The following is a 20,914-nucleotide window of genomic DNA, read 5'->3' as shown; positions in this document are numbered from 1 at the left end:
ATTCATTTCTTTTAGCTGCAGTCCAATTGGCTCTAAACTGTAAAAGGGTAAAGTAACAGTGTTGCTCTGCAGATGACATGGTCTGGTAGCCGAATGTAAACAAAAAGATGCAAAACAAAATTAGCAAGAAATGCAAAACTGGTTCATATTCTGTATTAAAAAAAATAGAGAGTACATTCAGGGTAAAAAAAAACAAAACGTTGATATTAAAAGCCAGAGGGACAGTCTGGCAGTCAGCCTCGCTTTGATTACCATTAAAAATGGAAAAGCCAGGGACATGCATATAAATGACTGTCTCTATCTTGTGGATATAGGGGGTTTGAAGGGTTCTGGGTGCAAAAGTTTGAGCCTCTGTACAGTGGTAAGCACACATGCATTGACACTTTAGACCCGTGGTGCTGATGGTTGATGCAGATTGAAGTTCATCCTGTGACATGCCCCAAACTTCACCTCTGACTAACAGTGAGGTTAATGTCTTCACTAGATCCTGAGCCTTTTGGATGAAGAAGAAGAGTTCAGTGTGGAAGATTTCCATCTGCTAGAGAAGATCACACTTCGCACTTCAGCAGAAAAGATTAAATCCAAGATCAAGCAGATGAACTTGAATGCCCAAAAGTATGCCTTGTTTTTGCTTGTCACCCCAAACCAATATGAGTGTAGATGTAAAATTATTTGTTTGTGAGAGGAAAACTGAAACCTGTTATTACTGTTCACAGGGCCAGTGATTTAATCATGAAAGTAGACGCTCTCCTCACTTCGTCGCCTAAAGGAGAGGCCAGAAAAGACGTCAAATTTCTGAAGGACAAACACAGGTTTGATTTTCCTTGCAGTATTTAAATTGAGTGTCTGTATTTTAAAAAGATAATAAATACTTTCACCCCAATACATTTCACTAGACCCTCTCTTTGCTTTTATGACCACAAGCCATAGAAAATAACAAGATTGCATAAGTGTCTCAGTGATGATGATGTCTGCTTTGTGAATGTATCGTTCCTTTGAGTCGTTTTTTTCAATGAATCACTCTAACCCGTTCATGGATGGGTCTGAAACTAAATCACAAGTTGTCTGTCCAAATTGGTCAGACAGCTCCCTCAACGAAAGTGTAAGTCAGCTGCATATCCAAACATAAACCCCTGCCACCCAACCGGGTTTCCATGGCTATGATTAGCTCCTCTCATTATTTATGCATATTCACAGCTACTTGTGATTCTGAAGTAGTCCATTTGCGTTTTCAGTTACTTAAAAGCCTCTACTTCAGTTTTTCTCATTAAAGCAACACTTTCACTGCCAGTGTATCAAGCTGACCAGATGTGTCTTTTAACAGCGTTCTTCAGTTGGCACAGCGGGAAGATGAGGTGTTTTATGATGTGGTTGCCATCGTGGATCCTCTCACCAGAGATGCACAGAAGTTGGCTCCTTTATTAGTTGTACGTACAACTTTGGTCATGTCTAAGAGCTTGTTCCTCAGGCCTTGTTTGTGCTGTGATTCAGCTGAGAGACAATGTGTCTACTCTTTTAATATAATCAGTTTGACCTTGCAGGGGCTTCCTGTATCTACACCAACATCAGTTGCACAGCGAGTGTTTCTAGCTAATAACCATGAAGAAAAATAGTGCCACTTCATGGATCAGAAAGCTGAAACTTCCATTAAGATGCTTTCAAATCACAATGTGTTTTTTGATTATTGATTGTTGAAATCTGTTAATTCCAATGATTAGTACCTGACTTACAAATGGAAATCCGCCCCTGCAATTGCTAGAAAATTTAAAAAAAACATTATTTATTAATTGACCTAAGCCAATTAAGTTCCTAAGCCCCGCCCATTTTCAGACTGATTCATCTCTTTACATTTTGCATTTGTATTTATACATTTGGCAAATGCTTTTATGCAAAACGACTTGCATTGCATTCAAAGTAGGGCTGCACGATAAATCGCATGCGATATTTAACGCGCATCTTGTCAGTAAAGCCATTCTGTAATCAGCGGTAAATCTCCATCACGTGCGTGCTTTCACATTGAGCAGCATTAACTACACAGAGCCGTTGTTCACAGACGAGCTGCGCAAAAAATCGCGCGAATATGAACGTGGTTTTGCGCAGCTCGTCTGTGAACAACGGCTCTGTGTAGTTAATGCTGCTCAATGTGAAAGCACGCAGGTGATGGAGATTTACCGCTGATTACAGAACCGGCTTTCTAACAAGATGCGCGTTAAATATCGCATGCGATTTATCGTGCAGCCCTAATTCAAAGTATATATGGCATCAGTTTATGCATTCCCTAAATCAAACTCATGTTGTTGCTAGCGCTACTGTATGCTGTAGTCTTTGAGCTATAGAAATCTCTTCAAGTAAACCCAAAGTCCAACACTTTAACATCATTCTTAATGTCCAACTTCTTATTCGTTTTATGGTCTGCAGATCCTTAAAGAGCTTTTTTTTAAATAAATGTAGTGCAATGTCCTCTGAAGTAATGAAGAACTTAAAATGGAAGCAATTGGCTCATCTGTATGTGGTCCTATGGAGCGTGACCTGGAGCCTTCTCTCCTGAATCCTGTTGTTTGTGAGTGTGTGAGTGGGTAATAACCAGGCCGTCTCCTCAGAAAGGAAAAAATGAAATCGCATCATATGACCCCTTTAATATTTGAAGAAATTGTTTGAGTACTGTAATTTAAACAATAATTAATGGCTGTGAATTTGTTAACCTATACTTGCCTCATGTATATGTATAGCCCTTGTTCTGTTGTTTTGTTTTATTTGATTTTTCCCCTCTCTTTCTTAAATATTATGTAAAATGTTTTCCTGAAAAATCAGTAATAAATATAAAGTTTAAAAATAAGTTACATTTTTTTTTAACAGTAAAAAAATAACTAAGCATACTTGGTTTATTCCCAAAAAAAAGTTAAAGTCAAGATTAGAAGTATACTGAAAATATTTTGTCATGGGATTTCTAGCTATTCCCAAATTACAACAGACCGGCAGTTTAGTTTGTAAGATTGATGTCATATACTGTTCCTTTGTCTTTCTGGCAGCTTTTATCGATATGTTTTGGAGCCGGATGTTTCGTTCTTTGGCAACAACTCCCTTTCCCCCGGCCCTGTGGCCCGCTTCACTGAAATCCCAGAATCCCCTCTGCTCACTCTTAATATGATCACCCCAGAGAGCTGGATGGTTGAGGCGTTCAGGAGCCCGTATGATCTAGATAACATCCACCTACAAGAGGTATGAATTCTAACTCTAAATGCTGTATTTATATATTTACGAAAGCAAAGAGTTGCACACATGAACTCTTTTTGTAGTTTAGACTGCACAATTGCTGCAATAGTGCTTTGAAATGTATACATAGTTTATGGTCTGGTTCATGTTTCACTAATAAACTTTACAGTCACTCTTTAGTTTAGGGACCAATTCTCACAATTATCTATTAACTACAACTTTTGCCTCAATAAACTCCTAATTTGCTGCTTATTAATAGTTAGTTAAGGTAGTTGTTAAATTTAGGTAGGGAATAGGATTAAAGGATCTAAAATATGGTCATGCGGAATAAGGCATTAATATGTGCTTTATAAGTACTAATAAATAGCCAATATGCTAGTAATATGCATGCTAATAAGCAATAGTCAGAATTGGTCCTTAAACTTAAGTGTGACCAATTTTACTTGTATCTAGTCGATTTGTCCTGGTCAGCCAGAATCTCAAGGATTGGATTTGAATGGATAAATGTGTCGTCTTCTACTTTATTATCAGGTCAGCGGTGTTGTCAATGCGGAGTATGAGCTTGAGTATCTGCTGTTGGAGGGCCACTGTTTTGACCTGTCCACAGGTCAGCCTCCCAGAGGACTTCAGTTTACACTGGGCATGAGACAGGAACCTCTCATGCATGACACCATTGTCATGGCTAACCTAGTGAGTTTTTTTTCCCTCTTCTTGGCGTTTTCCAAATACATGTTGTATTTATTGTAATAGGAATTTTCCTAGTTTGATAAGAGTTACATGGACCCAAGATGAGAATTCTCTCATCATTTACTCACCTTCATGTTGTTCCAAACCTGTATGACTGACTTTCTTCTGTGGAACACAAAAGCAAAAGCTAACCTACTGCATTGTGCAGGGCTATTTCCAGTTGAAGGCCAACCCCGGCGCCTGGATGCTGAGGCTGCGTGAGGGCCGCTCAGAGGACATCTATCAGATACAAGCGTGAGTGGTTTCTCATCACAGGTTTACATTTCTATACTACTGTTCAGAAGTTTGATAGTCGGTACGATTTTTTTATTTATTTAATTTTTTTATTTAGGAACATGTCTTTTATGCATACAGATACTGCATTTATTTGAACAAAAATACAGTAATAAATGTTTAACAGTATTAAAAAAAAATTTTAATATATATTTTAAATTTCAGCAGCCATTCCTCCAGACTTCAGTATCTAATGAGTAATTGATTTGTTAAATCAAATGAAAAATGGTGTGTCTGATTGGTCCAGACGCTACACATATGATCATTTTGATCATTTTTGATTTTCAGAGATCATTCTAAAAGCTGGAATAAATTTGCTTTTGCCCAGATGTTTGCATCGATTTGCAGTCTGGATGATCTTTCTTTTTTTCAGGATTCTTTGATGAATATAAATTTCAAAAGAACAGAATTTATTTGAAATAGAAATCTTTTGTAACATTATAGATGTCTTTTACTGTCACTTTAATGCATCCTTGCTGGATAAAATAATTTCTTTCTAAAAAAAAAAAAAATAATCTTGCTGACCCCAAACTTTTGAACATTAGTGTATAGTTGGCATATATTGTTGCCACAATGATTTAAAATCCTTTCAAGCTAAGGATTTTATCAGTGCATGCATTCCCTGGGAGTCAAAGCTGTCATCTTGGGTCTGCTAGCGATATGCTGTACCAGGAATACAGATACCATCCAAAATAAAGGACAAAAAGAAACAGCCACACTCAAAACTAATGGTCCACATCAAAACTCTCCAAAATGCTTGTCATCAATTTTCATTCCTTTTTCTGATTGTGCACGTTTTAGCAGTTCTTTAAGGAAACACACTTGTGGTTTCTTCGAGAATTATGGAAGACAGTAAAATTTATACCCCATTCATGGAAGTTAAAGTTAGAGCACAGTGTCATTCTTCACAGTGCATTCATACAGTCTGAGGTCTGCCACAACACAAAACCAACACAGAGAGAGAGTGTGTGAGAGAGAAAGAAAGTATCTCTCAGATACACACACTGCTGACTGCTAAATGAATGGAAAGGCAGTGTTCTGTCAGTGTGTAATTCACTGATATCCTGTTCTGAGGAAGTGCAGCCTAATGGATCCAGGGTTTCATTTAGAATGCTGAAGCTAATGGCACTCTGTGTGCTGTACCGCTGGGCATTTATCATGCTTTTCATGTCATCACAACTTCTTTCTGAGACATGAGCAACTTGACAAAAGGAATGCTCAGAATAAATCCAGTATTGAATTGAGTCATTGTTGAGGAATAATTACAGTGATTACAAGGCAGCACTATTGATATTCCTCAAGTGTTGTCCTTTGCTAGTTGTTCTTCATCTTCTTCTTCATGACTTTTTTTTCTTGTTTTTTTTTTGTCCCTCTTGTTCTTGTCCTTCATATTTGTCTTTCCTGTCTTCTTTTTGTTGTTTTTCTTCTTCATCTTCGTTCTTTTGTCCTTGTTCTTCGTTTTCTTCTCCTCTGTGTTGTTTTTGTTGTTCTTCCGTTTATCTTGTAATCATATCTTGTCCCGGTTGATGTTCTTTTTTATCTCTTCATCTTGTTCTTGTTTTTCGTCTGTTTATCTTGTCCTTATTGTTCTTTTTCTGTTTATTTTATTGTTAATTTTCTTGTTTATCTTGTTTTTGTCTTTGTTTTGTTGTTTTTCTTTTGTTTTTGTTGTTGTTCTTCCTCTTCTTGTTCTGCATTGTTTTTGTTATTATTGTTTATCTTCTTAACTTTAATGCAAATTAATTAATCTCTAAATAAACTCCAAAACCTATAGACGCCATTCAAACTTTTGTAGATAATGTAAACCTTGTGTATTTAGTAGGACTGGGTAAAAAATATCGATATTTAGATTATAATCGATTCTCAGTTTTACGAAATGATATCGATTCTTAAAGGAACACTCCACTATTTTTGAAAATAGGCTCATTTTCCACCTCCCCTAGAATTTCCACTATACTCTCATTCCGGCGTAATAATCAAGGAACTTTGCTGCTGTACCATGGGTGCAGCAGGCGCAATGATATTAAGCAGTGCCTGAAAATAGTCCCCAGCACGCTCCCTGTGCAAGCAGGTGGTCACGTTGGTTATGTTGACTGAAGTTAGCCTATTTTTTCCTTTGAGTTAATCAAGATTTAAGTTCCTTGATTATTATGCTGGAATAAGAGTATAGTTCCTAGCCATATCGGCCTAGAAAATCGCAACTTTTCATTTTCCGTCGGTCTTAGTACATGATGTAACCACAGAAGAGTAAAGTTTTAAATAGGAACAATATAAAAACTCTTTGGTCATTTTTGAGCGAGATGCTAACGGTCTAATCAGATTCAATGATCTATGCTAAGCTACAGCTAAAAGTGCTACCACCAGACCCGGAGATCGGCTGAATGGATTCGAAAACGGTAAAACTCAACTGTTTAACTCTAGGGGAGGTGGAAAATGAGCCTATTTTCAAAAATAGTGGAGTGTTCCTTTAAATCCCAAGAATCGATTAGTCTAGCCTGTTTTCAGTTCAGGACGGAACATTGAAGGGCACCTGACCTCCCATCCAATAAATCGCAATAAGCATTGTGCTTTGGTACTTTTAATATGAAACAAAGTCTCATATTTCAAATTCTGTCCATTGTATTGCAGTATTTAAACAATAAATGCCGTTTTGGCGCTGTTTTGTGGAGTGATCGCTGTGCGACGCGCCGCCGCCTCAGTTCAATAATAGCGGCAGCGCAAGGCGCACGTGAACTGATCATCTCCTCCACATCAATACCAGTTTCAAAATAATCACGACTAAACGTGTTAAAAGAAAGAGTACAACTTTACTATCCTGTCTCATGCTCAATCACTAGTCTAAACTCATTAGTCAGATAGAAAAATAAACTGTAGAGAGGGGCATTTTGCTGAATATATGCACCATATAATATATTCATTATAACTTTTACTGTTCTTCAAAGTTTAATTTATATTTTTTTATGATCGCCACCATTTAAGCAGTTGTATAGCCTAAAAAATCAGTCAGTTTTAACCTTCAATATTATAGTAATGTAGTACCAACTGATTCTCATGTATATTTTACAGCATTAGTTAAGAGATTTTTTTTTCCTTGAGAAAATTTTGCATGTGTAGCAGATATATATCCAAAATAATCGATATTGAATCAAATCGAATCGAATCGCAAGCTTGTGAATGAGAATCGAATCGAATTGTGAAATTTGTGTCAAAACCCAGCCCTAGTATTTAGAGTTACAGGTCTGTAACATTTTGTTTGCTGAATTGTGAGCGCTGGTATTTCCTTCAGGAAGTGCAGATATAGTTTATTTGTGTTGTGTACTGTATGTTTTAGGCATGATGGTACGGACTCTCCTCTTGATGCTGGTGATGTCATTTTGGTGCTCAACAGCTTCCACAGCAAGATCATCAAAGTTAGAGTAAGTTTGTAATGTTACTGTAGCATTCACAATCTATTAACAAGCATTTACAGACTTTGCATCCATATAAAACAGCAGCTGATAGGACCAATGAAAAATCATCTGTTCAAATATTAGGTCCAGAAAAAGCCTGACAAACTCAATGAGGATCTTCTAAGTGAAGGAACAGAATCCAAAGGCCTGTGGGATTCCATAACCAGGTGAGTCTGATTTTTGAAGCACTAATCACACCTTAGATCACTTCTTAAAAAGCTAGAGGGGAACAACACTACATTTCTAAATAATCACAAAAATATCACAGGCACAGAATAACAGAATGCAAGATCTTTGCATATGGCTGGGTCTGCATAGAATCTGTGGCTACAGATTTCTACAGAATGTGAAAGTCCATCATTTACAAAGTTCTACAAATACCTTTTGTGTTTGATCTTTTTTTAAATACATTTTTGGATAGTTTGATAATGGACTCATTCATCAAGTTCTGTCAAAATCTCTATTACCAGTGTTAAGCCCGTCTATGACTGTATGTCTTTATGTAAACACACACACTACAGTTCAAAAGCTAGGGGGTTGTAAAATTTTTACACGTTTTTGAAAGAAACCTCTTATAATCATCTAAGCTGCATTTATTTGTTCAAAACAAAGTAAAAACCGTAATATTGTGAAATATTATTACAATGTAAAATAACTGTTTTCTGTTTTAATATATGTGACCCTGGACCACAAAACCAGTCTTAAGTCGCTGGGGTATATTTGTAGAAATAGCCAGAAATACATTGTATGGGTCAAAATTATTATTATTAAGATTTTCAAATAGTTGTATCTCGGCCAAATATTGTCATATCTAACAAACCATACATCAGTGGAAAGCTTATTTATTCAGCTTTCAGATGATGTATAAATCTCAATTTCGAAAAATTGACCCTTATGACTGGTTTTGTGGTCCAGGGTCACATATATGTAAAATGTAATTTATTCCTGTCATAGCAAAGCTAAATTTTCAGCAACCCTTACTCCAGGCTTCATTGTCACATGATCTTTGTGAAAACGGTGATACATTTTCAGGATTCTTTGATGAATAGAAGGTTCAAAAGAACAGCATTTTTTCTTTCTTTTTTTAAATAGAAATCTTTTCTAACCGTATAAATGTCACTTTTGATCAATTTAATGCATCCTTTATGTATAAAAGTATTAATTTATTTTTAAAAAAATGTACTGACCCCAGACTTTTGAACAGTAGTGTATATTTTAATTTTGCATATTAAAATGCAGTGGGTTAGCATCTTATTTAACAGCTCTGTTTATTACGTTTTATGATCTGTCTCCTTTGCTCTTTGCTGTCTTTGAGAAGTGTGTGGAGCTCTTTGGAGAAAAGGTAGAGAACTTAATCTCTACTTTTTTCACTTTTTTCTCTTACTTTTTCTTGCGTCAGAATTTCAGTTAGTAAGCTGTGATCTATCTTTTTCATTGAGTTTCCCCTCAGCTTGATTTTTACACATTCTCCACATGTAGAAATAGTTTGCCAGGTTGTTTCGAAATTCCACCTTGTCTCAGCGGTGTTACATCACCTCCGTCCACATTATTAAACAAACCTCATCTCACCTCTTTTTTTTGGGGGGAAGTATGTTGCTTGGAAACAGGAGACGGAAATGTTCCAAAGATGTGATGCTTAATATTTAAAGAATGCTCTAATGTGAATATCTTTGCAGAGGCAGCAGTAGGTGAGATCTTGGCTAGGGTGGTTGTGGAAAGCTACAGATGGCACTTGGTTTTGTTGTGTGGAAATGATGGAGGTTGAGATCTTCAGGAATCTCTGAACCTCCTCAGAACATAACATACTGTCAGTCACTAAATAGATCCGCAAACTCTGTGAAAGCGGTATTCTTTGTCAACATTAAATAAAATAACTTTTATTGAGTGCTGTCTCAAAACCTAGTAGGCTGAACCAACAGAAGTTTTTAAGAAAAGCCTATCATCATTTACTTGAAGGTTCCATTTGGTTTTATATTTTGTTACCTAATTTAATTAACTTCATACATTAAATGGAGCTTAAATGTTTGTCAGTCAACGGTGTCTTTATCTTGTGTGTGTGTGTATTGAACTTTAGTGAAAAGCTTGGGGTCAGTTTAAAAAAAAACTTTTATTCAGCGAGTATGCATTAAATTGGTGTCAGTGACAGTAAAGACATGCGTAATGTTAAAAAAATATATATTTCAAATAAATGTTGTTCTTTTGATCTATTTAAAAGAATCCTGAAAAAAAAGTGTATCAGTTTCCACAAAAATATTAAGCAGCACAACTGTTTTCAACTTCATGTGACACGAAGACTGGAGTAATGGCTGCTGAAAATTCAGCTTTCATAATCAACAAATAGTCCACATAATCCTGTTATAACAGATTATTAGAAGAGCTATGTCCCTGTTGCTGTGCTGATTTTTTTGTCAGAAGTGTGTGTTTTTGGGTGTCTTGCAGCTTTGCCGGTGGCCCGAGTGTGGACGAGGATGACAAGAAGAAAGACGTTCTCAACATTTTCTCAGTGGCCTCTGGACATTTATATGAGCGCTTCCTGAGGTAGGACCACCACTTGTATGAACACGGCCATGTCAGTGTCGTCTTCAACTCCTGTATTTCTATTTCCCTTTTTTCCTCCTACAGAATAATGATGCTCTCTGTCCTTCAACACACCAAAACCCCTGTCAAGTTCTGGTTCCTCAAAAACTACCTCTCCCCCTCATTCAAGGTAAGATTGCTATCATTTTGCTATCGATTGCTATCGTACACAAACATAGCAAGAGCTGGCTGAAATTACGTTTTACAATTTGACTGTGTGAGGTTATTTTTGAAAGTCAGGATACACTGTTTTTTTTTAGTTTATTTATTTTTAATCAGTCTGTGTACAAATGACCATTTCTGAGGAAGAATTAGTTAATTTTTTGGCATCAGATTTTTAAAAATATATATTTTTTTACTTTTATTTTTTTATTTGTTTTCTTTTTTCTAAGATATGTAAGTTTTGTTTTGTGATGCTTTGCTCTCAGAGTGATGTCAGAATTCAGTTTTAATTATACACCCCTTAATACAGGGGCTGCACGATTTATGCAATTGCAAATTAAAATGCTTTTTTTTTTTTTTTTTGCTTTCTTTACGCTTGTTTGTAAGGCTGCACAATTTGGCCTAAAATGTTATAATTATGTGTTAATATGATTATAAAATAATAGTAATAATATTACAAAAATAAATTAAATAAATATTACTATTGTAATATTTCACTGTAGAATAAAAAATAAAAATAAAAATAAAAAAATAATTTTTATTTTATTTTATAGTACAACTGTAAAATTGCAATACTTGTACATTGATGTCTGCCTTAAATTCATTTTCAAACATTAAACCATGAGCAGAACAGAAGTCGTGCTATGCAATGCATGCTCCAGCATTAAGGATTAAATTAATGCTTTTCCATAATCGTAGCAATGAAAATGAGGGGAAAATGATCCATGAATGTGTTAATAGATATTCTGTATACTGTAGTTTATCCCTTTATATTTGTGTGTGTACAGGACACCATCTCTCACATGGCGAAGGCTTATGGTTTCCAGTATGAGCTGGTCCAGTATAAGTGGCCCCGCTGGCTTCACCAGCAGACAGAAAAGCAACGTATCATCTGGGGTTATAAGATCCTTTTCCTGGATGTGCTTTTCCCCCTGGCTGTGGACAAGATCATCTTTGTAGATGCTGATCAGGTGACCTTACGCATGAGAAAAACAGTGGTTCTGAATAGAATACTAGCATATTTGTAAAAAATAGTATGTGAAAGGGTATGCATTTAGCAAAAACATGATCTCAATGCATGTTAAATTCAGTGAGTGGCATCTCAGAAGTAATTGCAGCGGTTTTGCATTTTTTTTTTTTTTCATCCTATTTCATGTTAAATGGTTAGTTCACCAAAAATTCGAAACAATGAAAATTCTGTAATTATTTATTCATCCTCATGTTGTTCCAAACACATAAGACTTTGATTCCTCTTCATAACAGTGAGGTTTGGTCTTGCATATCAAGCCAGTACAATTGAGCTTCCGTTTACCATATTTGATGTGCCTTATGAATGTGTGTTGATCCATGTTTATATGTGAATGAAAGCCTAAATTGAATTTGTTCACATACGTGATCGTGTCCCTTCGGAACCGTTCAGAAATGGATTACGTTTACAGTGTATTTAGGAACTTTTTGAAGCGTCAAAGTTTTGGGGGAATGGACATTCAATGGAATGACAGAAATCCCTTAGGTTAGATCATTAAAAACATCTTCAAATGTGTTGATGAACGAAAGCCTTATGGGTTTCAAGCAAGAGTAAATGATGACACAATTTTCATTTTTGGGTGAATCTTAATTCTTGGCAGTCTGATCACAAAATGAGTCAAGAAAAAGATCAAAATCACGGCTGATATTACTTCCAGTTTATCCATCATACATGAAGGTCATGTTGAGCTTGTTGCATCGTGGGATACAGCACTCTGTACAGTGTGCTCTGCTGTATGCTGCACATTTAGTAGTCAAAATAAAAAATAGTGTGTTTATGTTTTCGCATGTTGATATGCATCCATTTCCAACCTGTGAGTCTGATTTAACAATACACTTCTTACAGTTTGGCTTTTTTTTTTTATTAATAGCAGCCAAGAGAATTCACAGGCACTTCTCCAGCAATTCATCCTGTTAGCACATTAACAAATAGTGATATCTTCTAATTGCAAAACATAACCCTGAATACTTCATATTTAGATTGTCAGGGCAGATATAAAGGAGCTGAGAGATCTGGATCTAGAGGGCGCCCCCTATGGGTACACACCATTCTGTGACAGCCGAAAAGAGATGGAAGGCTATAGTTTTTGGAAGACTGGCTACTGGGCTTCTCATCTTGGACAAAGGAAATACCACATTAGGTTAGATCACGAAAAATCTGATTAATGTGGAATGTCACTTAACAGTTTGATATCTTAACCATATGATCGATTATAGCAGTGGTTTTCAATTCCAGTCCTCGCGACCCACCACATTATGTATGTATTTCTTATCACTTCAGACATTTGTTTTATTCGACCGTAAATGCCCTGCGAAGTGGACTTCACAGGATATTCCAGTTCGAAGGGAGCGTATATGTTCCATTTTAAGGGCATTAAAGTGTGCGAGACGTGAATTTAAATAGTATTTATTTACAGAGGTATATTATGTCGCAGCTCACACTTCTCTAGTAAGTTTCATCAGTGTGTGAAGACGCTGCAGGCTGTGGTGTTGCGCAAATCTGTAAATGAATGTTCCAAAGTGAAGTAAACTTCAACAGATTTTCCATGCTCAGGGAGTAGGGAGCAATGAACACTGTGTAGGGAGCATGTAAATCTGAACACAGTTCATGCATGGAGCTCTCTTCTAACGAGCTGGTTATCTGAATCAGGTGTGTTAAAAAAAAGAGACTTGCAAAATATGCAGAGCGGTGGGTCGCCAGGACTGGAATTGAGAACCACTGGATTATAGATTGCTATAACATTTTTAAATGTTTTGAGAGGATTCTGTTGTTATATCATATTGTGATATGTGTAACATTGAATAAATGCGGCCCTCTTTCTCTAGTGCATTATATGTAGTGGACCTAAAAAAATTCAGAAAGATCGCAGCTGGAGACCGGCTCAGAGGGCAGTACCAAGCCTTAAGCCAAGATCCCAACAGTCTGTCCAACCTGGACCAGGTATGTGCTTGACAACACACATGCTCACCAGTAGAGGAGGACTTTCATGTCGATGTGTTTTGAATGTTCTCTATGGGGTTTGATGCTAACAGGACCTTCCCAACAACATGATCCATCAAGTAGCCATCAAGTCCTTACCTCAGGAGTGGCTGTGGTGTGAGACCTGGTGTGATGACAGTTCCAAAGCTACAGCCAAGACCATAGATCTGGTTAGTATGCATTCACACCACACTGTAAACGGTAAAACAGGCAGTAAAACAAGAAACTTTAGCATGGTATGTAAATGGATTACCAGAAGAGTGACGGTTTGCATAGATATTTTAATTGTGAAGGTGCGGTCACATTAAAGGCATTTCAGGGAAATTTCGTGAGCAGAAAATTCACTTTCAACCTAAGCAGCTTTCTGTTGGTTATTTTGTAAATTTGTGACCAACCTAAACACAAGCAAAATCTGCATGAGGAACTTTGTGCCCTCATGTTAAATTCCAAATCGCACAGATTCCTATTGAAATGACTAGGTGTCACCAGTGAAATTTTGTCAAACAACAGTAAGTGTGACCTTACCTTGACTGAGAATATAATTGAAGTTGTGACCGATTAAAAAGTTAATGAGTTTTACAATAACTTCTCATTTGTTAAAATTAGTTAATGCATTAGCAAACATGAACATTAATGAATCCTTATTGCACAGTGTTACTGATACATGTTAGATTTGAGATATTTTATATCCTCCAGCATAAAACCACATAATTTATTTGGCAATGATTATAACTGCACCAATAAAGATCAATTTACTTTGTTTCATTTCACAAACGAGCACCTTGAGTAGACGATATGTGAGGTGAAATCAGCTTGAAATGCCTGTAGTCTGATTATAACCAGATTTCTTCATTCACACTATGACTAATGCACATACATAGAGCGACAAAAATAGTAGTCTCATTTACACCCTCGTCCTCCCTGCCGGCTGCTCCTGGGAGGTGTAGAAGGATACGTCTCATTAGAGACGGCAGTGAAGGAAATGGGTGTGAGGGCTGCAGGCAGCTCACAGCACAGGCGGGACTCAGGTCTGACGCAGGTTTAGAAGAGTGCTGACCTCTGCATTCTATCCAGCACTCTCGCCTCATTAATGGATACTAAATTTAGTTGTGAAAGTCTTACTGCAGTGTTGTGTGGGCAATTGTTTTTTTTTTTTTTTTGGTTTATTTTATTCTTTTATTTTAGTGCCAACTTGTGGTTGCAGTCACCCCATAATATCATTGCTTTACCATTACATAATGATGAATAGTTTTCTCCTGCTCATTCATTTTGCTGTTTTTAAAAACGTCTAGGTGCTACATTCTGAAAAAAGTTTAATCCATTTTAGTTATATATATATATATATTGATCAGCTGACCAGAAAAGAATTTATAGAAACTTGAATGCAATGTTAATTGCATAGATTCAGTCTCTCAATTCAGACATACAATTGATCTAGTGTATTTAGCCATTGTTTGTCATTAGCCTTCTTCCCTGACTTGTATATTAAGCAATAAAGATTGTCCTTGGGGACTGACACAGTTGCTGCTACTTTTCTGTGCACCATGAACACATTCTTTATATAAATCTGATGATTCTTCAGAAAAGCTGTCTTCAACTTTAAGCCTAATTTTTCTTTAAACTTACACTATAATGTGGCGTGTGAATGTTAATTTATTCTTAATATACACTACTGTTCTAAAGATTTATCTATATTTGATCAGAATACAGTAAAAACAGTAATAGTGTGAAATATTACAATTTAAAACCCCTTTTTTCTATTTCAATCAGAAATCATTCTAATATCTGTATTTTGATGCTTAAGAAACATTTCTTATTATCAATGTTGAAAACAGTTAATATTTTTTGTTTAAACAGTGAAAGTGCTGGCTCTCAACTGGTGGGTCTAAACTAGTAACCAGTTTGATCTCATTTGTGGTATGCTTTTTGTTTAGCCGCCTATTCTCAGATGTGACGTAACTTTTCTGAACTTTCTGTGCCAGTAAAAATGTGTTTTGAGACTCAGAAGTCATGAAAGTGTTGATATCAAGCTCTATTATAGATGAACGGCATTGTCAGGGTTCACTTGAAGTGCTCAAGAAATTAAATAAGGCCACTCAAAGCACTGATGGAAAAGGTTGAAGGAAATGTTTTGCCACCACAATTGACTGTTTTCTTTGTGTTGATTTACTGCAGTGCAATAACCCGAAGACCAAAGAGCCCAAGTTAAGTGCAGCGGTGAGGATTGTTCCAGAATGGTCCAAGTACGACAATGAGATAAAGCAGTTTTTCAAACAGGTGAAGGAGCAGAAGGAGAAAATTACCGAGGGTAGACCATCATCATCACCACCACAGCACACAGGTAAGACTTAGTTAGCACTAAAATGACAATATTTTTTTCTAATAAGCCTTGTGAATAAATCACAGCTCATGAACGTCATCTGTATTTTAGCAGGCACTCGACGTGATGAACTTTAGTACTTGAGTGCTCATATTGCACCAGTCTTCCTGTGAATCTTGAACTCAACCATACAGAGATGTTTTCCACGACAGGAACACTGAGGAAATGCACACTAGGAAACGTTTTAAAGGACTTCATGACATTTTTTTTATGTACATGATTTTGAATGAAGGTTTAGTTTGAATCCTCTCTGACTTCAAGTTGTAAACTGTATAAATGACACAGCTTTTTTATAAATAATGGTTGGCAAAAAGAGTTAAAACAATTGCAGTGTTATCTGATATTTTTGGCCAGTTTATGAACTTGCAATGGTACTGGTGTATATTTATAAAGGACAAACATGTCAATATTGTGTACATTCCTCCAGAGAAGACTAGAAATGTTTCTTTTTTGTAACAGTTTCAGTAAATATTCTGTCATCATATTTTAAGTCAGTGTTTGCAAATGAAAGGTATCTGTGATTTCAAAGGTCTCACTAATAAATTCACTTTTAAATTGCCTTGATATGTTGAAAGACTGAACACTACCAAGTAGAGCTCTCTAAGATGTACAGTATATTTCCAGAATAAACTATACAATTGTAAACTATTATATGGGGGGGGGGCTGGGGGGTCAAATTCCCATGTTTATTGCTATCAAAGAGACAGATCTTTTACATTCCGTTTTATTTTTATTACATCAATAACTTTTTCCTATGCCTTGATGTTCAAAGATGTGGATTTTCTCAGGAATAAAGTGATATTTTTATTCTGAAAGGGGATACAAGTCATTTATGATATACTGGGAGTTTTAAATTCATTCATTTTAATGTTAACTTGTTTTTTACAGTGTAAAAGAGTTTGATTGCACATAGTTAATTTGATTAATCTAAATGACTCTATGCTCTTCAGTCATGGATTTTCAGTAAAAACAGACCAAAAAAGTCCTGTTAATTTAAATAAGCATTCATATCTCTTTATTTCGTTATTTACATTGTTTGATTCATAGAAAAATAGTATTCTTTTCTATGTACATATTATTCTCGGGAGTAAAACGGTCAAAGCTAACAGATGTTGCTTGGCTATTAGCCTTGCGCTCCGCATTGTAAGATCCCTGAAGGTATAGGAGCTGCTTCAAAGAAAGATGGTTAGCTTGACACTTGACAGCGTGAGATGTGCGTTTCAAGGCGCTTGTCATGTCAGAACCGTGCCTGTGGGCGGGTTCAGAAAGTGTCAGTTCCTGTTGGCTGACTCCAGCACATATCCAGGCCCTAGATCTACTCAGCCGAGCCTTAATTGAAACTGAATTTGAAATTAAAAGGTCCAGAACCAAAAGGATTGAATCCCTGGAAGTTGTCCCAGCCACCGTGGAAGTGGTGGTGATGTCCCCCACCCTGCTGACTCTCTGGATCCATGGGGTCCTCGCCCTGGTCAAACTTACTCCTCATCTCTGCAGTCAAACAGAAGAACGTGACGAAGTTATCACAGAACCTTAACCAAACAAACAGGGTGAAATGTTGCTGGCTTAAACCAGATGTGGCACTAAAATATACCCGGGTTGGTGAGAACTTCTTTGGCTTGAGCGATGTCTATGAACTTCTTCTCTGCCTTTTTCTTTACTTCTGCGTCCTGGAAATTGTCTGGATGCCACTGCTGCGCCAGCTTTCTGTATGCTTTCAGGATCTCTTTCTTTTGGGCGGTTCTGCAACCACAGCAGTTTAATAAGAGTGTTTACTTGCTTTAAAATGAGTATTGGGCCTCTGCATTGATTAACAGATGATATAGTGATGAGAGAGTTATTGTATGTATTTTCTAACCTCGTTACACCCAGGATCTTGTAGTAATCTCTCTTCTGGGACTGTGAGGAGCCGCTGTGCTCGTTCCAGGCCCTCCTTGATCTGTCGGTCATTCTCACTATGTTCTTTAGCACTCTCAAAGTCCTTAATGGCTGCAAAAAGAACACAATTCTGTCACTCCACCTCATCATTTTAAGAGCAATCTTGAGGAAAAAGTATTGAAAGTAACCAATTTGCTCAATCTTTAAAACAGCAGAGTACAAAAGTACTGCTGAACATGAAAAACAAAACTTAGAATTGTTTTTTTTTTCTTTCAAAAGTCTTCCATAGGAAATTACATAACTGTGTCTTAGGCAGCACCTTATTTTTAAGGGGGTATTTTAAAGACATTTTTTAAAATTATCACCCCAGAAAATACTGATAAAGAATGATAATATATACAGTATATATATATATATATATATATCATTATTCAGTTATTTATAACAAAAACTGTTACAATTGTTCAACCTTTAAAAAAAAATGTGTCCATGTATCCATCTCTACCTTCTTTATATTGGTCATCCTGGAGGTAGGCCTCTGCTCTGTCTTTTAAAATATTCACATTCTGAGGGTCTGCTTTCAGAACTTCACTGCACACTGAGACGGCTTTGGCAGGTTGTTGGTCCTGAGGAATAAGATCAAAACATTTACTCACATCAGTTAAACACAGGTGCAGTGTATGCTTTGGTAGATGGTGACACCTTGTGGTCAAGTAGTCTCACCTTTGACAAACAGTGGCATATGCGTTCTTTGGCGTTAAGTATGAATTGAGGAACATTTGGTTCAGTCTTTATAACAGACTCATATTTGCTAACTGCATCGCTGTACCTGTGGATTTAGTAAAACAATCATTTACACTGTGAATGAGTGTACATTCTCTTCATGTGTTTCACATTTTTAATGAAATAAATACTTTTATTCAGCAAGGAGGCATTCAATTTATCAAAAGTGGCAGTACAGAATATTATATTTCAAATAAATGCTGTTCTTTTAAACTGCCTTTTCTATTCATTAAAGAACCCTGAAAAAAAATTTATCAAAAATATTAAGTAGCACAACTGTTTTCAACATTGATAATAATAGGAAATGTTTTTTGAGTACCAAATCAACATGTTAGAATGATTTCCGAAGGATCATGTGACACTGAAAACTGAAATGGCTGCTGAAAATTAATCTTTGCCATCACAGAAATGAATTACATTTTTAAATATATTAAAATAGAAATTAGTCATTTTAAATTGTAATGATATTTCATAATATTACTGTTTCTACTGTATTTTAATCAAATAAATGCAGCCATGGTGAGCATAAAAGACAATTTTTTATTTTATTTTTATTACAGACCCCAAACTGAATGGTAGTGTATAAGTAATATTTTATATCACAATATTATTATTATAATTATTATTGATGTTATATTCTTATAAATGTTTTGTTTATCATGTTATACACTGTTATTATTATTATTATTATCATCATCATCATTTACAAAATAGAGCAATATTAAGGCACACTTCTCCTGCTGGATCAGTTCCTCAGCAGCTTGTATCTGTTTGTTGAGCTTCTTAACTTGTTTGTAGTGGCTGAAGCACTGCTTATTGTCCGGGTCCAGTTTCAGACACTCCCTCACCTCACTGCACAAAATAAACAACAACAACATGGATCCACCTGCTAAAAGTTTAAAAACAACTGGATGTCACTCACTTTGGACATGCAGCATAGTGTGGACCTTACTTGATGAAGCAGTACATTTATCTTTGCATATTGCATTTCATTTTACATACTATTATTAAAACATATAGGCAGTATAGAGTTAAGGCCTATATTGTGCAATACACCAGTAGGCTTAGAATGCTTTTGTAGCATACATAAACTCCAAAATCCCAGACTTACTGCATTAATAACTACATGTTGTCTTACTTGAGGGACATCTCATGGTCTCCCAAGTTGTAATAGATGGTGCTGAGTTTGTAGAAAGCCTGAGTGTTGTCACTTTTCAGTTTTGAAGCAGCCTTGAGGTCACTGATGGCTTTGCCCATTTCACCCAACTGAATGAAACACTCTGCCCGCATCTCTCTGGAGTCTGCATCCCAAACACACGTCTGAGAAGATGACAATCAAATAAAATGGACTTGACAAACTGTATTCAAATAATACCTTACAATATGCAATTAACATGATATTTGGTCTGCTCCTACAAAGCAAACATGACATTACTGAACAAAGAGTGCTCTTACTGAGCACAAACAATCCTTTTCTGCACCAGGACAAAACCAGGTGGATCACTTACAGTAAACAGGAACCTCTAAGGTCGATTCAAACTTTTGATTTACTAAAGGGAGATACATCATGTTATTTTAGCATTTTAGTATTTAGTTATTTTAGTGCTACTATTATAGTTTTGTTAATATTTTGAATAAAATTCTATTTTTATATTATCTGTGTATATCTATTATTATTATTTACAAAATATGGGACATATTTCTTTGGATCAGTTCTTCCGCAGCCTGTTTCTGTCTGTTGAGCTTTCTAACTTGGTTATTTCAGAATAATTGATATACTATTATAGCTTAAGTTAATATTTCAAATTGAATTTTAAAAAAAATTTCACTTTAATTTTAGTTTAAGTTTTAGTAATTTTGTTGTTTTTGTCATTTTTATTTGCTTTATTTTTCTTAATATGTATATATATATGCTGCTAACAGGACCAACAGCCACATACCCTGTACATGCAGCAATGTTTAAAAAAAAAAAACTGACAAAGCAAATATAGTTCTTTAACAGGGATATTAGGACCAGTTGAATTCAGAAGGTGTTTGAGTGCCCTCAACCCATCCAAACTCAAAAGTGATTCAAATTCTTGAACAATAGCTCTGAAATCTTCACAGGCATCTCGACATAACGAAAGTTGTTCTCTAAGTTACAAAACTGCGCCAACAGGTGGCACTATTGACCTGAATATAACTGATGGGGTGTTGTAGGTTATAGGCCTACTGTATGTCCACTTTACTGTACGCGTTTGGGATAGAATATATAGGACCTCGTGATCGCTATAATTTGTACAGTATTGTTCATTAGGCTACTGACATTTAATTCATTCATAAATGTTAAATGCTTGAATCAATATGACTATTTTGTGTATTAAGTTCTTGCTAGATGCATGAGTTTCACCAACGCGTTCTGTGTCATAAAATAACTGCTTATTAAAACCAAGGTTGACGTCACTGTAT

General features: G+C 36.0%; 1 protein-coding gene and 1 pseudogene across 1 annotated transcript in view; one reads left to right on the top strand and one right to left on the bottom strand.

Annotated features, from left to right (window-relative positions):
* LOC107720140 (UDP-glucose:glycoprotein glucosyltransferase 2-like) overlaps positions 1-16,568 on the top strand; it is a 30,708-nt gene extending 14,140 nt beyond the window's left edge. The window contains exons 24-40 of the mRNA XM_016527769.1: positions 485-615; positions 717-812; positions 1,325-1,468; positions 3,030-3,219; positions 3,745-3,903; positions 4,109-4,194; positions 7,565-7,649; positions 7,767-7,849; positions 9,001-9,024; positions 10,122-10,220; positions 10,305-10,389; positions 11,210-11,392; positions 12,429-12,589; positions 13,275-13,389; positions 13,482-13,598; positions 15,604-15,769; positions 15,860-16,568. Coding sequence (XP_016383255.1) covers positions 485-615; positions 717-812; positions 1,325-1,468; positions 3,030-3,219; positions 3,745-3,903; positions 4,109-4,194; positions 7,565-7,649; positions 7,767-7,849; positions 9,001-9,024; positions 10,122-10,220; positions 10,305-10,389; positions 11,210-11,392; positions 12,429-12,589; positions 13,275-13,389; positions 13,482-13,598; positions 15,604-15,769; positions 15,860-15,885 — 1,950 coding nt within the window. The 3' untranslated portion in view covers positions 15,886-16,568. The remainder of the gene's footprint in view (positions 1-484; positions 616-716; positions 813-1,324; positions 1,469-3,029; positions 3,220-3,744; positions 3,904-4,108; positions 4,195-7,564; positions 7,650-7,766; positions 7,850-9,000; positions 9,025-10,121; positions 10,221-10,304; positions 10,390-11,209; positions 11,393-12,428; positions 12,590-13,274; positions 13,390-13,481; positions 13,599-15,603; positions 15,770-15,859) is intronic.
* Positions 16,569-16,893: 325 nt separating this feature from the next.
* On the bottom strand, positions 16,894-20,576 carry LOC107720139 (dnaJ homolog subfamily C member 3-like; annotated as a pseudogene).
* Between the last annotated feature and the right edge of the window lie 338 nt (positions 20,577-20,914).

Source organism: Sinocyclocheilus rhinocerous, unplaced genomic scaffold, assembly GCF_001515625.1.
Source record: "Sinocyclocheilus rhinocerous isolate Xijiao unplaced genomic scaffold, SAMN03320098_v1.1 scaffold631, whole genome shotgun sequence".
Classification (NCBI taxonomy): Eukaryota; Metazoa; Chordata; class Actinopteri; order Cypriniformes; family Cyprinidae; genus Sinocyclocheilus; species Sinocyclocheilus rhinocerous.
Note: the sequence above shows the minus strand (reverse complement) of the source record. Positions and strands in the feature narration are given on the sequence as shown.